Below are 20,863 nucleotides of genomic sequence, written 5' to 3'. Positions count from 1 at the left end.
GTGCAAATGTCCAGTGGTTCCTGTGGCTGGGTATGCAGGGAGAAAAGAGACAGACAGACTGAAGTCAGGGGGAAGGGAAGAGGAAATTCACTGCATGCTCAGTCTTTGCTGTCAAGAACCAGCCGCCTCACTGCACAAAGCTCATAAAAAAGCAGTGGCTGGTCTCAGAGGAAAAACATACAAACCCTAAGCGACACTTGGGACCGGGACTGTTTGGCAAACACTTGGAGGACAAGTGATGCTGAAGATGACAGTAACCTGTGAAATTAAGAAATTTTGTAATATTGCCACGAGGATAACAAATTGAGATAAACTTCAGACTGAATATTTAAAGCACTGCTTTGCAAAAACAGCCTCAGATGATTACGATAGAAGTATTCCTCCTTGTACTGCCAGAAGCAAGGAGGCAGGGGCAGGGCTCCAAACTTCTTGTCCACCCCCCCGTTACCACAGTATGCAGAGTGTAAGTCCCAAATCATGGGCATTAAGTCAGCTACTAACAGATTCGGGTCTGGACACCCATCGCTTTATGTATGCTTCAGTGTTTCAGTGCTCATTCTATCAGTTTTGGTCTCATTTTTTATGCCTCAACGCACTGCTAAATTAAAACTGCAGTGTAAAATTAAAAGCAACGCTACCCAGTCAAAACAGGCGTGTTGTGAAGTTCTGGCTTCTGAAGTATTTGGACGAAATTATGAGAGCACATGCGAGGGAAAGAAGTGAACCAAGCAGCTCTGCACTGAGTGCAAGGTGTTCAAGTTGTGTTTCATGGGGCTTTAGTACACAGCCTCGACCAAGTCAGCGGTTCTGAAGGGTCACTGAGTAATTCAGGCCAAAACAAAGAAACAAACCAGAATAAATGGCCCTGGTGACCCCAGTTCAAAGCCTTCCTAAACTCGTGGGCACTTGGCACTCATGGTGTTGACAATCTAGTTTCCTTCTCCTGAAATGCACCAGCACAGGTCAGCAGCTAGACAGAACACCTCTCGGCAGAGGGGCAAAAAAAGAGCTACAAAACAAGGCTCTGGGACAAGACGTGAGAACACTCGACAGAAACAACCCCGTAACACAAGTCTGGATACACAACACGTTGCCTACATCAACCTTAATGAAAACTGTTTAAGGTGTGTTTTGTGACTGGACAGAGATGTGTGAGAGTTTTAACAGCGGGCTTCAGAGACGGGTTATTTAAAGACTGAGATCATCAGTAAGGCTGATTATTTTTCCTCGTTCCTTTGAAAGACAGACTGCCCACAGCATTCTTAAAGTTTTAAAAAGCTTTTTTTTTTTTTTTTTTTTTTAAAATCTGCTGATTTTACAATAGATCAGCCAGAAGTAACCCAAAGTGGATCTGAATCATATTCTTAGCGTATCACCCAACTAACAGAATAAAAAGCAGTTCAAAGCAGTAACAGCTTGTTCTAAAACATCTGGTTTTCCCCACTCCAAACTTCCCCCCCTTTTTCCTTCCTACTTTTTCTTGTATAGATGCATGCTTTCCTCTAGGGATTCTTCAGCTTCAGAACCATTTGCTTTCTTCCTCAGTCCTCTGGATTTTTCTAGCTGTAACCCTCAAAGTTGACGTGCCTTAAGATTTATTCAGCATATGAGTTCCAAGGACACCTATCTCCAGGAGGTAGGCGTGAAACAGCCACATCGTTTTAGCCCAGGAGGCATCTCTGAGGCGATACCGTACCAGCCAGTCAAGCTTTTAAAATGCAAGATGTGTGTTCACTTCAAAAAACTCATCTTGGATCAATTTTCCACTTGGCACGCTGAAGTAGACAACATGAGACTGCAATAATCAAGATCTTACAGAAAAATGGATGAGACTGATTCATTAAGAACAAAATAGGCAACTCATAAAATGAAAGTCAAGTTTCTCGTATTTTGGTATTGCAAAAAACCTTTATCTGCTTTGTTTTTGCATGCGTGCTAATTACAAAATCATATCACAACCTACAGCTTATACCGCTGAGCCATCTATTTGATTGCACTGTCAAAACAGGCAGTTAAAATTTTATAGTGCTAGGTGTATTCAGTTTATGGAAGGGATTATGCTACCTTGAAATATTTTTACACAAATGCAAGTTCCCTTTTGGTACATCATCGCTTCTCCCACTTAAATCAAAATAGAAATGAGTTCTTCAAGGACAAGGAGAAAGTAGCTCTGCTGACTCTGAGACAAGGTTCAAGCCCAAACTGCTAACACAACACACATACACATCTCCAAACACTAAAAATGCTTCAGTATCTTTACAATACCTTTTACGTCTGGGTCGTCTATGTGGGGTTCCAAATTTTCTATCATTTCTTCCAGCTCTTTCCTTGTTGCCATAGGAATGTTTGGAGACACTGGCATCGTGAGTTCCTGAATTTCTCTATCGAGTATTATCTCGGAGGTCTGCTGAAGCTCAAAGTCAATATCTATCTCGGGAAGTGGAGTCCTCCAGAAATGAAAGGAGTTGTACAGTTCCTGCTCTGAAAGAGAGGTTTCCTGTGAGCTTCGCCCGGCCTCCCGCAGTCCTGCTGTACAGCGATGAGAACTTCGCTCGTTCTCGTCTGCCATTTCCCCGCACGGTTCTGAGGATGAAGTGCAATGAAAGGGTGACTCCGCCTGGAAATCGCTTTCCCGCTGGGAGTGATTCGCCACTGCGTTTTGATCTCCCACAGCATTTTCAAGTTTTCTTGCAAAATCATCGCTATCGACGCGTGAAGACAGATCCCCTGCTCTGTTGTGCTCATCCTCTGCTGTGACATCTTCTGGGGTTCTGATTTGTTCACTGCTGAGTGACAAAGCAAACAGACTATTTAAAAAAAATAAACTTGTTGCAAACTTTTTGAAAATTTATAAAAATACTATCAGCCTGTTATTTATCACATGAGATTTACTCACAGCATAGCAAAATTCATCACAGAACCAAAGGATAATGGTTGAGATTAGAAGGGACTTCAGGAGGTCATCTGGTCCAAGCCCCTTGCTCAAGCAGTGACACCTTGGCCACATTCAGAAAGGTTTTGAAGAAATCCAAGGAGGAAAGCTCCTCAGCCTCTCTCGACAACCTGTCTCAGTGCTCAGTCGTGCTCACAGCACAGAAATGCTTCCTGATGTTCAGAGGGAAGCTGGGCTCCAATCTGTGCCCACTGCCTCTTGTCCTGGCACTGGGCACCACAGAAAAGAGTCTGGCTTCACCATCTTTATACCTTCTCTTCAGGTATTATACATGAATAACATCCCCTCCCGAGCCTTCTCATCTGTAAGCTGAACAGTCCCAGCTCTGTTTATCCTGCCCTGACAGGATAGATGCTCCAGTCCATCATCCTCCAGCCCTTTGCTGGACTTCCTCCAGTTGCTCAGTCTTTGTCAGGTTTGCGAGAACTGAGCACAGCACTTCAGATACATCCTTACCATTGAGGAGTAGATGGCAAGGATGATCCTTCCTTGACCTGCCAGAAGCATTCTTAAATGCAGCCCAGGATACCATTAGACTTCTTTACCATGAGGGCACGCTGATTCACGTTCAATTTGGTGTCCACTAGGACCCCCAGGACCTTTTCTGCTTTCCAGAGCTGCCTTCCAGCCAGGCAGCTCACACCACGTGCTGGTGCCTGGGGTTGTTCTCCAAGTGCTAGACTGTGCACTTCCCTTGCTCAACTTCACAAAATTCCTGCCAGCCCGTTTCTCCAGCCTTTCAAGATCCCTCTGGATGGCAGCACAACCCTCTGGTGTCTCAGCTGCTCCTCCCAGTTTTATGTCACCTGCAAACTCACCGAGGGTGCACCTTGCCCGGTCATCCAGATCATTACTGAAGATGTTGAACAGAACTGGACCCAGTATTGATCCCCTGGGGCACACTGATAGTTACCTCTAACTAAACTTCATGCCACTCATCACCAGCCCCTGATCCTGGCTCTCCAGCCAATTTTAAATCCACCTCACTGTCCACCCATCCAGCCCCATAAGTCAACAACAGCTTCTCTGTGAGGATCTTATGGAAGATGGTGTCAAAAAACCTCACTGAATTCTACGTAGACGATATCCACTGCTCTCCCCTCCTCTACCAGGTCAGTTACTTCATCATAGTGTACTGTAAGGTATTTGCAGGCATCCTAAATTAATGAATAATTCCGTATTTTTGTAAATAACTGAAAATTCTGCTCAGTAAGATGAGAAGTTCCCAATTTTTCCAAGATTTATGCAGGAAAGTTAACTTTCTGAACTTGCAGTTCACATAGAAGAAAAACAAGGAGAAAAAAAAAATAATCTGTAGATTTAGGAAATTCTTTACCTGTTTTCCTGTGAAGAACCATGGTCCTCTGGGTTTTTACCATCTTCTTCTTTAAAATACTGACCACTGCTGGATGGATTGGCAAAAGTTGATATGAAAGGCCCCAGAGATTGAAAAGCAGCTTGACGGACCTAGTGGAAAGGGTCCAAGAAAAAAAAAAAAAAAAAAAAAAAGTTTTATAAATAGTGCTGTCCTACAAAACCTAAGAGATCACTGTTAGGAGGACCTAAGGGTTGTAGGTCTTTGAAGGAAAGCAACAGCAGAGGCTCTTTTCTAGAAAAGCAAGCCAGCTGTATATCTAGACTGACAGGTGAAAAATGTTAAGAAAAACCAGCATAAAAACATTTAAATCACAAATAACTGTATGTTGACAGGCCCATTCCCCACAACCAAAGAAATTATTTAAATATCAGAAGTATGAATTTGAAAGCTCAGTTAAGAATTTTAATGACCTGGAAGGAAAGAGTTGTGGTGTGGCAAACACACATTTCAGTATCATGAATTTTACTGATGACAAGCTTAGTATTTTTTTCCCTTTCTAGTTCATTACATCCTTCATTTGCTCCTCTCCTTTCTCCTGCTATTTATTCTTCCCCTCCCACCACTGATCCTATCTATGTTCATATCTATTATTAGATTAATTCTGCTGGGCCACACCTTGCATGATTTTTTTTTTTTTTTAAACACAGCTTGTAAAAGTTCACTTTTGGCTCTTTAGAAGTAGTCTGCTCAACAACCTGAATGTTTGAAGAGTAGACCTTGAGGACAAAAAGGAGATGGTGATAGGGACCTGAGAAATATCGATAAATAGCATCTAGTTTTTTAGATCTGTTGATGATTTTTAGCAACGTGAAGTCACAGGTAGTTCTGTGGCTAAGAAAAGCTGTCCTAGTGACATAATTTTTCTTACATACAGTGGAAATGTGAGGAAATCTTTATGCCTATTGATAAACTAAGCATTCCAACAAGAATTGCTCAAGATGTGTGAAACCTGTGGTATCCATACCTATCGGGAGAAGTTACACACGGAATACCACAGTAAAAACCTTAAACCGTAACAGTTATTCAAGAAATAAAAAGCAGTTCTTACCCATCGTGAAGGGTCACTAATCAAATTAATAAAAAGGGTTGACAACTTCGTCCGTCGGACTTCTTGTGATGTTGCACAAGAAACAGCCATGAAGCATTCAGCGCAGGCTTTTCGAACTCCCCACACGTTATCAGAGCAGAGCTGGAAAAACCTTGGCAACTGTTCAGGACATAGCAAGTTTGCAAGTCTTAGCAGACAATATTTCTTTCAAAGTGGGTTCTTTTTTCCTATCCACTTCCTTCATCAAGTTCTCTGCCCTCATACTCAGCAGATGCATTAGCTTAACTAACTTCACATGACAAAGAACACGCAAAACAGCGTTTTTCATTATGGAAAGAGATTCCTGACATTTTTAAGAACAGTCTAGCTACATGATATTGCTTTGACATACTAATAACCACTTTTTTTTTTAATACTCCAATCCAAATTCTTGACACGTATCACTAAGACAGCATCTGTGCAAAAGAAATCAATTTACGTCCCTACTTAAGAAGCACGTAGGATGTAAATCTGAGCAAAGATACTCCATTATCAAATGGCTTGAATCACACAGTACCTAAGGAAAATGCAGCAAATACTATAAGAAAATAAGAAACCTCCTGAGGATCAGACTAGGTCTCATTTTCTCAATCTCTCATTGCATTATGGACATTAGCAGACACACTCCTGCCTACTTCTTGCCTTTTTGAATTAGGTGGTACTCTGTCTTTACAACCTGAAGTATTTTCTTTGGTCAGTTTTAAACCCTTCCCCTAGGTTTAATACCCCTCTAGGTTTAGTACCCCTAAGCTCTAGACTGTGTGATTTGGCAAGTAAGAGGTCTGTATTCATGGTAACAGTCTTCAAAGATTTTGCAAACCTCAGTCAAAACATCCTATCAGTTAAACTAAGAGTTTAACAGCATTTTAGTCTCTCCTTACCATGGAAACATAGCAGTTTCCTAATAATTTCAGTTGTCCTTCTGTATACCTTGTCTAACTCCACTATGGACTCTTATTAAAAAGAAAAAACCTTTCAGAGATGGTGGCTTACCAGCATTTCTTCAGTGGCTTGCTGCCCAACCACACTGCAGATATCTCCAAAGTTGGCTGCACATACCTTGCAGACAAAATGAAAGAGATAACTACTAAAACAATTGTTTTAATACAGCATTAAAAGCCTAAACAGCTTTTAAAACCATAAAAGCAGTTTTGGTGCTAACTCAAAATCAGCCACTTCCCCAATCCATCAATTTCTACAGTTTAAAAATCATAATGATAATAAATAAAAATAATAAAATAATAAAAAATCTTCAACTTTAATCAGCCTTTTAAAAATCATTAAAGGAGCACCCCAAAACTTAAGTGAAAGCGAAGGAAGATTAAATATGTTCAAAGTGCTGTCAGATGAAACACCCCAAGCAATTATAAAAAAAAAAAAAAAAAAAAAAAAAGAAGTTATACGATGGCAGGGTGAAACCAAAACACAGCCTCAGCACCTAAGTTCCATGATAAAATACTGGTTTGCTTCATCTTAATGAGCATCTTTAATTCTAAGTACAAAGCTATGAGCTCAGGTAGCTGATGCTTTATCAGGTACAGCTGGGTCACATTTTCATGGCTACCTGCACAATCATAAGGACATACGGCTTCTTTCTTTGTTTCTGATAATAAAAGTAAGTACTCTGGAAAAAAAAAAACTCAAGTGTCAAATACACAATCTGTGGAAAGACAAGCTACAAAAAAACCTCATAGCTTTCACTTACAAATGTCACAAATGAAATCTAGCAGGACAATGTCATTTAGACAAAGGCAAGTCCCAAGTTGATGACACTCCTTTCACAGATAAACCAGACTAGATGCTGATAATTCGTACCTTACGAACATGAAACATTCTGCAGTCACAGCACATCTCACAAAACCTGGGAAGAACAAGCCGTTCCGTGATGTCTTTTCCCACCATGGAGGCCATTTTGCACATTATCTAGTGGCAAGACAGACAATAATTAGGAATGACTGCACAAGACAATTCCGTGTCAGTTAAGCAGAGCCTTTTTACATTTACTTTTTATTCTGATACAGAAAACTGAGAATTGTGAAAAATATTGGAAGAAATCTAGCTCTTGAATTGAAAAGGTTTGGCCACTCCTACAAAAAAGCTTTTTTTTTTCCCCCCTTCCTTTTATCTTTTTCTTTTTTAACCTTCTCCCTGCTATAATGCAATGCAGTTGTAGGAGACATTGGCCTTTCAATGAGTTAAATCAGAATGAAAACCAATTAAAATAAGTGAGCTCTCAGAAATTACATGTGTTTTTTTCCAAACTGAATTATAAAGTCAAAAACAAATAAATCAATAACTACAACACTTTCACTATTCCAGTACCTGAGGAATTTTGACAGTTAACATAAAAGTATTGACAATTAATATGGTTAAATGACTTCTACATCTCCTGTATGATTTTAAAATTAATTACAGTAGTTGATATTGGTTACCTCTAATTCCTTAACATAAAATTACTGAGAAAAATTGTATCATACCAAAGAAATGTATCATACCATACCAAATATATCATACAAAGAATCATATCATACCAGCTTTACCTTGTTCTTTCATTCTGATTTTTACAATTTTTTTTAAAAGAAGGTAGTCTAGAAGAATTTTAACTTCCCTAGTCATATCAGCATACCTACTTAAATTCATTTTTTATACTAATAAATACTTAGTTTAGTACAGAAACCTTTCTCAAGTTTCAGTATCTTCAAAACAACAAAGATGGGTAAAGCAATCTCTGCTTTGAATTCTATTCCCTTACAGATTTGCAAGCTTCATCACGAAAGTATTGTAAATTTGGTGTCAAATACCCAGCCAGTTTAGTAGTCCAGCCACATTATGACAGTAAAATATTAATGAGGTTTCTCTTATCCACTCAGAACAAAAAATTCATCCAGCAAAAAACATCAACACAAACTAAAATAATTAAACAGAAGCATTTGCACACACAGCCTCTGCCCTTTCTCCTTTATGAATTATTAATTTGCTTTCTATTTTAATTTGGCACACAGGAATTCTTAATTATCAAGGTTGTATCCAATGCAAAAACAAACAAAAAAGAAGTCAATTCAAATGCTTTTTATTTTGTCTGATCAAAAAAAAAAAAAAAAAAATCAATAAAAAGAGCAAATATAAAGACCAAAAGAATTCAAGGATTAAACATTTTCCACTGGTGGAAATTTTCCACATATGCAATTTAAATCTCCATAAAAGAAACCTGCAAAAAAAAACAGAAACCATCAATAGCAGATGCTTTAGGAGTCAATAAAATTGCTCCTCAGCTTGTCCAGTTGGGTTTTTCTTCATAGCATATACAAGCTATCAAGTTTAAGCTTGACTTGTGTAAGACAGCATGGAAAAAAAGTTATGGATTAGTTACGGATAGAAATGTAAATTTTTCTCTCTCCCACCACATTGACGTGCATCTTTGGAAACATGGCAGCATCACTGCAACACCAACCATTCAAGCAAATGCTATGCTGTATAGTTCAACGCTGCTGTTACTTACAGCCACGGCTTCTGTCTTCACATCATCATTGCTGTCTGGAGCTGTCAGATCTATCAGAACAGGGCATACTTTGGTCTCCACATCATATCTCTCTATGAGTTCTTGTTCCAGCAGAACTAACAATGCTGCCTGGCTTGTTTTTCTTACCTGACAGAAGACGACAAAAATCAAACCAAGGAGTTTAAAGAGGTTTGGCTTTTTTTTTTTTAAAACGTGTTCTAGTATTTTGGGAGTTGTACATACCCACTGCTACACACCTACTCTTTGTGGGACTCAGAGAGAGGAGCCAAGTGTTCCAAAAAAGCTTTTGCAAACACTTTGTGTTTGAAACAAAACATCAGATCCAAGAATGCCAGCTTATTATATACTAATGCAATGCTATTATAAGAGTGTCCGCCTACGTATTTCCCAAAAGTCATGACTGCCATGCCAAAAAAAAAAAAAAAAAAAAGCCCTAGAGGAGAAGCAGCATAGCTAATTGGGAGTAACAGAGTTCTACGGCATGAGGTTCATTAAACAAATCCTCTTTTTTCTGAGATTACTGAGTTTGATTGACAATAAATAACTGCATTTATTTTGACCATGCTTTAAATTCCTAGAGTCAATTCTGTTTTGTTCCATCTAGCAAAAAAAAAAAAAAAAAGTACAAAAATAGGATGACCACTACTAATTGGACTTCATACGTAGTTAACTACTGACACTCAAAAAGTAATTTGATGGAGATAATAATTACTCAATATAACTGTTTCTAGGGGAATTAGTCGTCAGTGCTCTTCAGTATCTGTCTACCTAGCACTGACAAACGTAACATCATGCATTTGCTATCATTTGGGGAAAAAAAAAATCCAAAGTTACTGATAAAAAGTTTGGAGATGATTCAGAAATTGCTGGAGTCAACTGGAACAATCCAGATAAATTGAAAGCTCATTTATACTACATGAACTTAATACTTGCAAACACAAGGTCACGTGTATCAGTAGAAAAGCATTATGCCTGGTTTTGATACCTACTTTTAATTATGGAAAACCTGGCAAAAGTTAAAAAAAAAAATGACTAAAGCTCAGAGTTCTAAATTACTTGAGATAAAACTCCAGCTAGGATTGACTCTAGAATGACTTGGAGAATCCTACAGAAAAGTTTAGATGAGATAATTCATACATGAAGACATAAAAACCACACAAAGTTCTGTGCAAATTCAGCTTATAAAACAGCAATTACTGGATTATTATACAAAGAACTGGATATGAAAGTACGTAACAGTGCTTAAAAAATTGAATTACAACAAGAAGTCAGCTTTTTTGTAACTATTAAATTCCCTTTTTGCCAGAATTTAATTATGTTAGCTTAGAAAAATGACTGTTTGATTTTGTCCGTAAGAACATAATACCATATGAAAGCCCCAAGATCAGAAGAGATCACATTAAGTGAAAAATATTCAAAGTTTTCTTAATGATTTCAGAGTACCATGTACTTCAAGTCATTCAAAACCTTTTTCACTTAAAAATATGACCCATTTATATGATCCTAAATAAGCTAAGTTGAAAAACCTCACAACAGAATTACGTAAAGGAGCTTATAAACTGTTTTTACAAGACACTTACCTGGTTGTTCTGGTCTGCAAGGTACCGTACCACAATAGGTAGCAAGTATTTGGAAAAAGCATATGGGATTGAAGGTCTATTTTCCTGACAAAACATAGCAATATGAGGCACCTGTTCCATCAGTTCTGCCCGCACTGTAGGCTCTGTCAGGGTCAAAATAAAACCAAAAAAGGCATTGTAAATGTTAACATACTGCCAGATATTGCCAGGATAAGCCTTTTCACAGTTCTGTACATACAAACTGCATTCTCAAGTGCTCATTTCAGTGTCTTTACAGTGAGTGTCATTTCAATAAGCACCATCTTCTTGCACAACCAGGCACAAATACACTCTGTACTCCTAACTTCTACAAAATATTTAGCCTTGGCCCATATTATCAATTACAATAAATAAATAAGACACCACCAACAACACAGACACAAAAGAGGAAGTTATCAAAGACTGAGTATCAGAATCCATCCAAATTCCCTACAAGCATCACCTGCTTCCAAGAAAACTGCTATGCAGATGCTAAGTTATCCCAACACTGCTACCACTATGGGAAGAAACGAACTGGTTTCGAACTGTCCTGGCTGCAGCCTTTCATGTGGGAAAGATTCACTAAGCAGGATAACCAGCCACAACCACAGATGCTTTTTTCATTCTATGCTTTTTAAGTCTACCGATTCGTGTCGCATAGAAATGGTCCTGAGTCCTTCCATTTGTTTCTTAAACCTTTTAGGTAAGTTTTCCATCAGAGTTGGTGACTGGTTCAAGAATACTTAATTTACTTTTTCAATTAAGAAAACGCTGCACTGCTTGAATGAGTCCTAATCCCTGCAGAACGGGCTCGTCTATTTGGGGAATGAGAGGAAAAACAAGAAGAAAAATTAAATATGGATTAAATTCCAACTGAGCATTAAAAGAACATATTCAATTGAAGAAGTAGGGCATTACCACATGCCTAATAGTCCACTTATCCACACAAATAAAATAAAATCATTTCAGACCTAAGTACTAAGTATTTCTCTCCTTTCAAAATTTGTTTACATCTGTGGTTACTGCTAGAGAACTGATTACCTACAAGAACACATACTGAAAACCCATCAATTACTCTCAAGTGAAAATAAACTGATTTATAATATTTTAAAAATACTGAAAATTATACTGTTCATGGGATACATGTGCCTTACTATATTTTTACTAAGCAATTGTCCAGGTAAAACTCAATGGCGTGACAAAACCATATTTCCTAGGATACACCTGGAATTAACATGAAACATTAAAACCATAACCTTTTGCTAAATAGGAACATGTGATTTGTATTTAACATGGCTAATGCATGCAGCTCTTAGCTTTCTCGAGCATTAGTTAGAAGTGACAGCTTAAGACTGAATAAAACAGAACAAAGACAAAGCAAGTACCATGCTTTGTGTAGTCTCTTCACTGAGGACGAGAACAGAATCATACCACACAAAGTTACCAAATGTCTGTTTGCTCCATTTCTTTGACTATAGACTTAAATTATTTTTCCTATAGAAAAAAAATACAAAAAAAAAAGCTCTGTAAAGTTTATGACCTCCTGACAAAGTTCAAAATACAAAATGAAATCCCAGACAAATCAATACTGAATAGGTTTGCTGTTCATGATAATAAAGAAAAAGTCTCCCAGTCTGCTTTGTTTCTCTTCCTAAAACAATAAAATAAGAACATATATGACAAATGCTTTCTTATTTAATTTCAGTTGTTCTGAAACACGTGTAGGTTGAACTCCATAAGCAATACACGTATGTATACACACATAAGTTGGTACTGAAGAAGCCAGATCTTGAAAAATACTACTCAAACTACATGCAAGTTTTAGTAAACCTGAAATAATGAAAATGAACGGATACCAGAAGATTTGGATTTCAGTTTGAACAGTGTTTGTTAACATTAAACATAACAGTTAACCAAACTAAGCACCTGCATATAATCTTTAATGAGATCATTAATTTTTGAAAGAAAAAAAAAAAAAAAACCCTATGTATCACATTAACATAAGGGAAGGAAATACTAATTCTTGCTAAAAGGATTATTATTATTTTTCTAAAAAGCTTTGAAAATAAAAAGTTACCATCTTCAGTCTGTTTTTTTCCTCATTTCTGTTTAGTTTTATTTTGGAAGCTTGCAGCACCTCCTAGCTTTAAAGTTGCCTAATACATAGTACCTCATCTTTCACTTCCTTACAAAAATTCACCAAAGATTTATTAGCACACAGGACACCATAAGCTGCCGATCTTCACTGGATGAGGTTTTCCCAGGAAAAACCAAAAGCAGATCAGCTGTTTTCAAGACTGAACTCGGCAAGACCATCTGATTTCTTCCTACGTTGAATTCTGTTCCCTTCGTCAGATAAGGCCTAGCTTTACTTTGGACAAGAAACTGGAAGCAGGGCCCAGCGCCAGGGCTGGAGGGATTTCCTCCCACCTTTCTCATAAGGCTGCTACTTCAAAACACGTCCAGGATGTGATCTAAGGGTACACCAGGCTTGTGTCACAACACTTATCACTAGGATCTCCTTCTCACTTCATCGGACCCCTGCCTCGCTCCCTGTGGCAAAAGGAAGATGACTGATACTTACCAGGGGGATAGGGGTGGTTGGGAAGAGGAGTGGGAAAGAGGAGGAGAAATTCAGCTGAGGCTTCGTGTTTGGCAGCAGCGCTTCTTAAACTCTTCCTGAATTTGCTTCAGGCGGTTCCCACCCTCCCAAACCCCAACCTTGCAGCTGGCCCTTCCATTATGCCAATGCAGCCAGCCAACAAGCCCTATCAAGGGGCTGATCTGGCTGACACAGCTCTTGCCCCACCACACGAGGATGATTAAACAGAAAGAACTGGCACTTGGATTGGTTTCCCTCTGCAATCACATCTCTGTCAAGCAGCAGAACTTTCTGATGACAGAAGCAAGAAGAGAGTAAAAGAGGGCATAGGGACTACTTACTGCGACACTATTATCTGAATAGAGCAGGAGCAGCAAAATACTTCAGAGGAGCTTGATTTGCTCCTTTGTCCAGCACGAAGCTGTGTGAAATGCTTAAGCCAAACCCTTCACGCAGTAATTGCACGCTACTTCATTCAGTTGGAGCCTTAAACTCTGGCTTCACTGCTGGATAAAGGCTACTGCTGCAATCAAACCCAACAAGAGCTCCACATGAAGCGTACCCAGAGCCACGTCTGAAGCTCCAGACACCAGGCACTCACAATGGGCAGGCTGCTTTGACTTTGATACCTCTGCAGTTTACGTGCCCACTGACAGCATCACAACAACGCTTCCTTTTCCCTAAACCGACTGGTTTTGCTGTGGAAATGACTTCACAAATTTCTTTATGAAGCACTCTTGTAAAACAGCTGGGATGGTACAATTAAAGACGTGAAAAATTCATGCCCAGGAATGAATTAGGACTGTAAAGGCACCTTGGTTCGTACATCTCCTAATTTTTACGTACGTGGCTCTGACATCTTAGTAAGCTCAATTAAAACCAGCAAACAAACCTGCACTGTGCCTCGCTGGCTCTGTAAAGCAACGCTGTCATCCACTACCAAAAAGGCTCTGTGCTGCTCCAGAGAGTTACTGCTGCTGTGCAAGAACCTGAACTGTAAGCTTCCCAATTTAGATAAGACCTCAATTCTTCCAAACACTGCAGCATATGTTCCAGTGTGTACTGAATAGCGTCTAATCTTGCAGTCTGACAAGGTTACAGCTGAGCAATTTTTTTTCTTGCTGTTGCTTGGGTCTTTAGGAAACACAACTCAATGCCAAAGACTTCTACTAAAGATCCTGCACTTTGTCATTCCTGTAATTCATTCCTCAGCTTTGCTGGGCTGCAGCTTCTAAGGCCCGTCAGCAGGCTTCAAAACAGTGCCTGCCATTTTAGTTTTAACTTCTCAGTAGTTTATGCCTCGGTCATCAACACAGCAAATGAACTGTGGAAGTATCAAACAGAATTATTACATGACGCTTCTTAAATTAGAAGCTTATCCAGCTGGGGAACACATCTGTATTTCATATATTATTATATATACATAATTTTTATTTGTTTTTATTTTTTTTACACTGCACAGAGTCAGGACCAGGCTTTCACAAAATCCAAACCAAATCTGGATGCAGAATTTCACTTCATGTCAAGATTAAAAGTTTCTATTCTAAGCACTCTGGAAAATTACCATGTACGATTAGGTTCTCCACACCATTTGCTCAGAACATAACTATTTCCATTTGGAAGAGTAAGTTTGAAAAGCACATTTAAAAATCCTATCTCCTGAAGGTACAAGCCTATGCCTTAAAGTAGCAGGCTACTGAAAAAACCCTGCAACTTGTCAAAACAAAGAAAAATTGGAAAGAAACATTAACACCAGATTAGATTTCAGGAGCAAACTCAATCGTTTTTCTCATTCATTAGCACTTTATTTCATTCTGTCAGCTCCCTTGTATTCTCTAGACACAGAATTACTGAACTGAGTTTTAGAAATCAATCCAAAAGAATGACAGAAGAAGTGAAAATAAACTTCTGTTTCTTCTGTTTGTGGAATAACTTCATAAAGAAGTTGCCATAATAAAATGATACAGTTCTACCTCCCTCAAATTTCCTATATAAATGTGCAATGCTTACTGTATTCTTCAGCTATGAGGAAGTGAAGCACCATGGTTAGAGCTGCATACTGGAAATGAAAAGGGGATTACTGCAGACTAATTGCTCCAGAACAGTTATTTTAAAATGAAGTCATTATTCCAGAGCCAACTCACAATTAGACTTATTTCACAATCGGTTATTCTGCAACACATACAGCATTTGGAAGAAATTCTGCAAAGCTTTGGTTATCCCAAAATGACCAATTTCCCCTGCATCTGTGAGGAGCTGTGATGTTTTTGTGTTGCTACCAACACAAAACGACTTGGTGATGTTAAGGCTGCCTCAACTGACAGCTATGATTCATGTTTTAAGTATACCTCAGTATTAATATTTATTTTCATAGATAGAGGGTTGTGAGTAAGAAAGAAACGTGTGAATTCATAGCTTTCCATTTACACATTCATTCTTTAAAAAAATCTTTTGGTGAAAGACCAAATGAAAATATTGATTTGCATGTAGTAGAGAGAAACAAGCCATGTGGAAAACACCTTCATACCCATCCCCCTGTACAGATGCTCACTTGATGTATTCAGCCAGAGTATGAAGTCCACAACATCCTGGAGATGAAAATCTATCAACATCATTTTAGATAGTAATGGAAAGAGTCATTTGCATGGTCAAAAATAAGCTTTAAATTAAATAAATTCTGCAGTTTACCAATTCAAACTTCACCCTCTTTGTTCCCAAATACAAGTTTCCTTCCCCCTCTTTTCTTCTTCTAGCATTAACTACATTGCTCTTTTCGATTTCTCTCATTTCCTATTTCATATATCCCTCCACCTTTCTTACCATTTTTTTTTTTTTGAAGACAAAAGAAAACCTAGACAAGTGAAAATCCACTGTGTGCCCAGAGCCCATCCTTTTAGCTTCAGGGTCCATCAGACAGACTGATGTGTCCGATTTGCGTGCTGCTTCGCTAGTCAGGTTATTTTCTTTTACTAACTAGAAATCAATTTCATTACTGACTGACAGACCAGGAGTGAAGCACAGTAACTAACGAGCGAGAGGAAAGTCCCCATTAGTCATCAATTAGAAGCACAGGGAGATGAAAAAGGATTGCAGCAGCAGAAGGGAAAAACTCATGTAGCAGGAGGTGGGGGAAGAGGTATGAGGGTAGCTGCTGACAGCAGGGAAAGGGAACTCCCTGCTCCCACTGATATTTCATAAATGTTAAGATCTCGTTGAACACAGTGCCGTACTATGTGCTGTCAGACAGACTTTGTTGGCACCTCTCACTGTAACAACTGCAATTTGATTTGAATGGTGTTGCTAACACAGGTTAAACACGCTATTAAGTAATTAAGGTTGCAAGGCCATCCACATTAAGGCTGATTACACAGCTTCGAAGCTTAATGACCAATTAGGCTAATAATTGTTTCTAAAACTCAGGGTGCTCTGCAAACTGCATCCACAACTGATTCTATGCAGGAAAAAAGAAAAAAAAGACTATTTTTATTCAGGAGAAAAGTTTCTAGTTGGTTACATTCAAGCAAATAAGTACAACTCCTCCAGAAAGTCACTTTCTTTTTGCAGCATTTCTTTAGAATACCTGTGTGTATTTATTTCCCAGGACACTCAAATACCACATCCATTTTTAAAAATGAAGACCCAGGCTTTCCCTCTAAAAGAACCCTTGCAAAAGACGGGAAGCTTTTGGTGCACAGCACTGCAGTCACACGAAGCAAAATGCCAAGAATGTTTCAATTCTGGCCGAGGCTAACTTTCAAAGCAAGCTAATGGTACTTGTGCACGCAGCAATGAAGCCCTGCATTATACAATCCATTCACAGGCTGGTATAAAAAGAAATGAATACAAATTCATACAAGTGAAAAAGACATAAGGGCCTTGTTCAAACTCATGTTAAGTCTGTGACTAGTCTACACTTGAGAATGAAGACAGCCCAGCTGTTCCTAACACTAGAAAGGGTTTCTTGAGGAATAAAATCACATTTGCCAATCACCAAGCCTGCATGGGTTCAAAGACACCATAAGAACACTTAAGTGAGAAGCAATACCTAGCAACCCTAAAGAAAGAGAGGAATTACAATGTGATTAAACAGTAGATTTCAAAGAAATATAAGGTATCACCTTCCCAGCACAGCTGGAACTATGCTAGGTAACTCACTACCAAAGATCATAGGGAAGAAAAAGGTTATTTGGCAAGTAGAGGGGTTGGAAGCAGCAGATTATTCCTAAACTGTCACTGATGCTTTTCCTCCAGTGAAATAAGTATTTTTTGATGCCACTTACAGCAGGGTATGATGCTAGGGCACAGCAATTCCTGCGTTCCCTCAGCACACCAAAGCTGGCAGCGCCTCATTTTCAGCATTGTCTCAAGTGGATACTAGTGATCTAACACGAAGCTGCAAAGCCACAGTGTGGAATCCCTCCGTTAGAAAACATCCAAAATACCCTGCCAGGAAGAGACCCACTTCATACAATTTGTACGTGTAACTACACAACGGTAGACACAAACACTATTCAATAGGCAATACTTACTTCTCTTCCTCCACACCCAATTAAGAAACTTCCATAAATTAGTGATGCTAACAAGACCACTTGAAAACGACTTCCTACCAAAAGATACCTGACAATTTTTTATCATCATGTTTTCTTATAAGTAGCTTTAGCTGATATTTTGCCTTTGTCACGATCCCTCAAAACTTTACATCACGGCTAGCCCATTGGTTTATCAAGATAGGCTTGTATAGGGATTGGTGTATCAAGATGTGTCAGCATGATATTAATATCATACTGACACATACATCTCATGGATTTTTGTTCTTTCCCTCCTGCAATCACATATTTGAATGCAGATCTTCTAGTGAAGATTTTTATTTCACATGAATGCAGTGTTTAGCACAACAACGATGTCATTTAGATTCATACAGCGTTATCACAGTACAACAATAACAATAATTAGTTTTGAAATTCTCTTTCCCTCAAACACAACACGAAACAGCTGTCTTATTGTAGTCCCAACTCGTCCAAAAACAGGAGGAAACATTTTTCAGGCAGAGGAGCAAAGAACGTGTCTGAAAAACATCAGCCCAGCAACAGGACTTCAGAAGTTACAAGGTATTAATAGGGCAAAGGACTGCTTAGATATCTTCACAGTGTTTTAGATAACACCAGCAGTACAAAGACAGCATGGATATTGTATATCCCAGCTGCATTCTTCAATTCAAACCTTAATATATCAACTACTGTCAAAAAACAAGAAGTGTCATACTTTCTCTGACTTGATTTGACAAGAAAACACTCCCCCAAGTTAGCTGATACTTACTAGCCTGTTTGCCATCAGAAATGAGAAGACCTGCACACAGTTTAGGCTGAATTCCCAGCAGTTTTTTATTTATGTATTTAAACATGATTTGACTCCAGGATGGCCCTGACCATATTACATACAGCTCAAACCAAGCAAGTCAAAATGCACGGCTGATATTATGTTTTCTTCTTCCAAATTCAGCTATTTTCTATGTTTTACAAAGCAAGTAGGAAAAATTATGGAAAAAAAAGCGTCAGATATGAGAAAAATGAAAAACAATTCTATTAATAGCAACCTTAACAAAACAAAACAACCCCACTACGCTGCCGTTTAAATAGTATGAAAGAACACACATTATAAGGCTACAAAGCAGATCTAGTTTCCTAACGAATTTTGGTATGGTTAGAGACGTAAGGTTATTCTAATCACCCCGGTACAGAAATATACCAAGTCCAACACTGCAACTGCTCGAGGCGTGAAACTCACAGCTAAGTTTGCAGAAATTTAATTTGTGGAGCAGCTGCAGAATCCAGCGCTACTAGTTTGGCAGAGCTAAGACAACCTCTACAACGCAGGAAAAGCCTGAAATGCTGCTTTTACTGACGCTGGGAAAGTATCAACCCTGACTAAAAATGTACTCCACCCCTGTTAAAGGCAACAAATTGATTCGAGCTCAATTCTTGGCAATCATTACATTTCTACCTAAACAAGCCTGACTTTGACACACTTGGTTGATCACCTAGGAAAAGCCTAAGGCTATGAAGTTGCTGCATGAAGTCATTTTCTCCTCCATACATCTGTCTTATTTCCAAGGCCGAAATGAAACTTCAGCAAGTTCCTGGTGCTCAAAGCTGTTAAGAACACCACACAAAATGTGTAGAGAAGCAGAGCTTAGCTAGCTAAGCACTCTGGAACAGTTGCATGCCCCTGTTCATGATTAAAACCATTTCATTCGAAATGAATAGTGACTTTTTCTTCCTCTTCAAGAACTGTTGGAGAAGTAGTCAATACAATTAGGTAATGCTTATGACAGGCTGTTTTTCCTGGCTAAACAAGGACATTAGCTCACAAAAGTAAAAATGTGCATTTCAACTGAGAACAGTAGGATCTTGCAGAGTACTTCTTTTACCTTTGGAAAGCATTGCGCTATGCAATTCTGGAAGGGAGAAGAACTAACACACCTTAAACAAAAGGAACAAATTTTAATCTTTTACTAAATTTAACAAAAAGTTTTTTCTATTTCTTCATAGCATTCACCAATGACAAATGCATTTCTCTGATGCTTTGTTGCTAAAGCCTTTTGTTTCTTTCTTCTGGTGCTTCAACCATATCAGCACTGTTCCAGTCAAATCCTTTAATTCTTTCCAGAGAATCTTCAGCCTTGGATTTCATTGCAGCTCTGTCCACACCATTCTTCCCCTCAACCCTTTCCCCAGGACAGCCCTCTTTAAAGAGCTCCTCCTTCCTCTCACATTTGTTTTTCATTATTCTCCTACTTCTACATTTTATTCCAAACACCCAGCAGTCTCAAGAAATTCATGAGTAGAAGCACATCTCCTTCTTACTCACTACTTTTATCTGCATCTTGCCTACCAGTTCCTGCTGCCTCTCATCTTCACCACTGGTTGCCCGAAAGGGACCAAAAGAACAACTTCAGCACTCAAATTCTATAAAAAATAATGGGAGTTTTGCACAGATGCTTTGCAAGATCCTTTTCAAAGCAAGGAAATTTTCTTTATCTACAAATCTAAAATAACCATGTAGATCTGCTGAGTAGCCAAAATACATAAAAATTCTTTTAAATTATACTGATGGAAAGTGGTAGTCACACACCTTGAAGGGACTTAATTTTGTCAAGGAAAATAGTAAGGAAAAATGTTGTCTTGGGGGAAGGGGAGGGGAGAGGTGGTTGAGGAAAATACAATTTTATGGCATTATTACACTCTGTAGAAACCTAATTTGAATATTGATGAAGAGATTTTGGTCCAACTTGAGCAAATCTGATATTCCCTCATTAACCCAGTAAAATATGTAATGCTACTTACCTGAATCATCAGCTAATCTGCTGATTCTCTCCAACACAGCAATGCAATCTCTCTCATCATCACTGACTTCCTTCAAAGTGTCCAGCAAACTTCGAGCCACCATTTGCCTAGTTTACAAGAAAAAAATAAAAAAAAATATAGAATTATTTGAGCCCAGAAACACAGCCAAATCAAAAAGTTGTGCATGTTTCTTAAACAATAAAATTCTGCGTAAGTTCACTTTTAATTCAGTAAGTTTAGTTAGCCCTGCTTTGGGAATTATCAATTCCAATATTCAGCATAACCCTGAAGAACTGTTTACTTTAAATGTAACATTAAAAAAAATCTCTCTTCAGCTTACAAGAGTAAGAGAAACCAGCCACAACTTTAAGCAATGGGAAAC

General features: G+C 38.6%; 1 protein-coding gene across 5 annotated transcripts in view; it reads right to left on the bottom strand.

Annotated features, from left to right (window-relative positions):
* PPP4R1 (protein phosphatase 4 regulatory subunit 1) overlaps positions 1 to 20,863 on the bottom strand; it is a 55,044-nt gene that overhangs the window by 14,507 nt on the left and 19,674 nt on the right. For 4 of the 5 annotated variants that reach the window (XM_032181542.1, XM_032181544.1, XM_032181540.1 and 1 more), the window contains 8 exons: positions 20,482 to 20,588; positions 10,519 to 10,661; positions 8,918 to 9,064; positions 7,234 to 7,341; positions 6,412 to 6,477; positions 5,380 to 5,538; positions 4,290 to 4,420; positions 2,266 to 2,786 (listed from right to left, as the gene is read on the bottom strand). In XM_032181542.1, the coding sequence (XP_032037433.1) occupies positions 2,266 to 2,786; positions 4,290 to 4,420; positions 5,380 to 5,538; positions 6,412 to 6,477; positions 7,234 to 7,341; positions 8,918 to 9,064; positions 10,519 to 10,661; positions 20,482 to 20,588 (1,382 nt within the window). The remainder of the gene's footprint in view (positions 1 to 2,265; positions 2,787 to 4,289; positions 4,421 to 5,379; positions 5,539 to 6,411; positions 6,478 to 7,233; positions 7,342 to 8,917; positions 9,065 to 10,518; positions 10,662 to 20,481; positions 20,589 to 20,863) is intronic. The other variant, XM_032181541.1, reaches the window with a different exon arrangement.

Source organism: Aythya fuligula, chromosome 2 (assembly GCF_009819795.1).
Source record: "Aythya fuligula isolate bAytFul2 chromosome 2, bAytFul2.pri, whole genome shotgun sequence".
In the NCBI taxonomy this organism is placed as follows: domain Eukaryota; kingdom Metazoa; phylum Chordata; class Aves; order Anseriformes; family Anatidae; genus Aythya; species Aythya fuligula.
The sequence above is the reverse complement of the archived record's forward strand: the minus strand, read 5'-3'. Positions and strand labels throughout refer to the sequence as shown.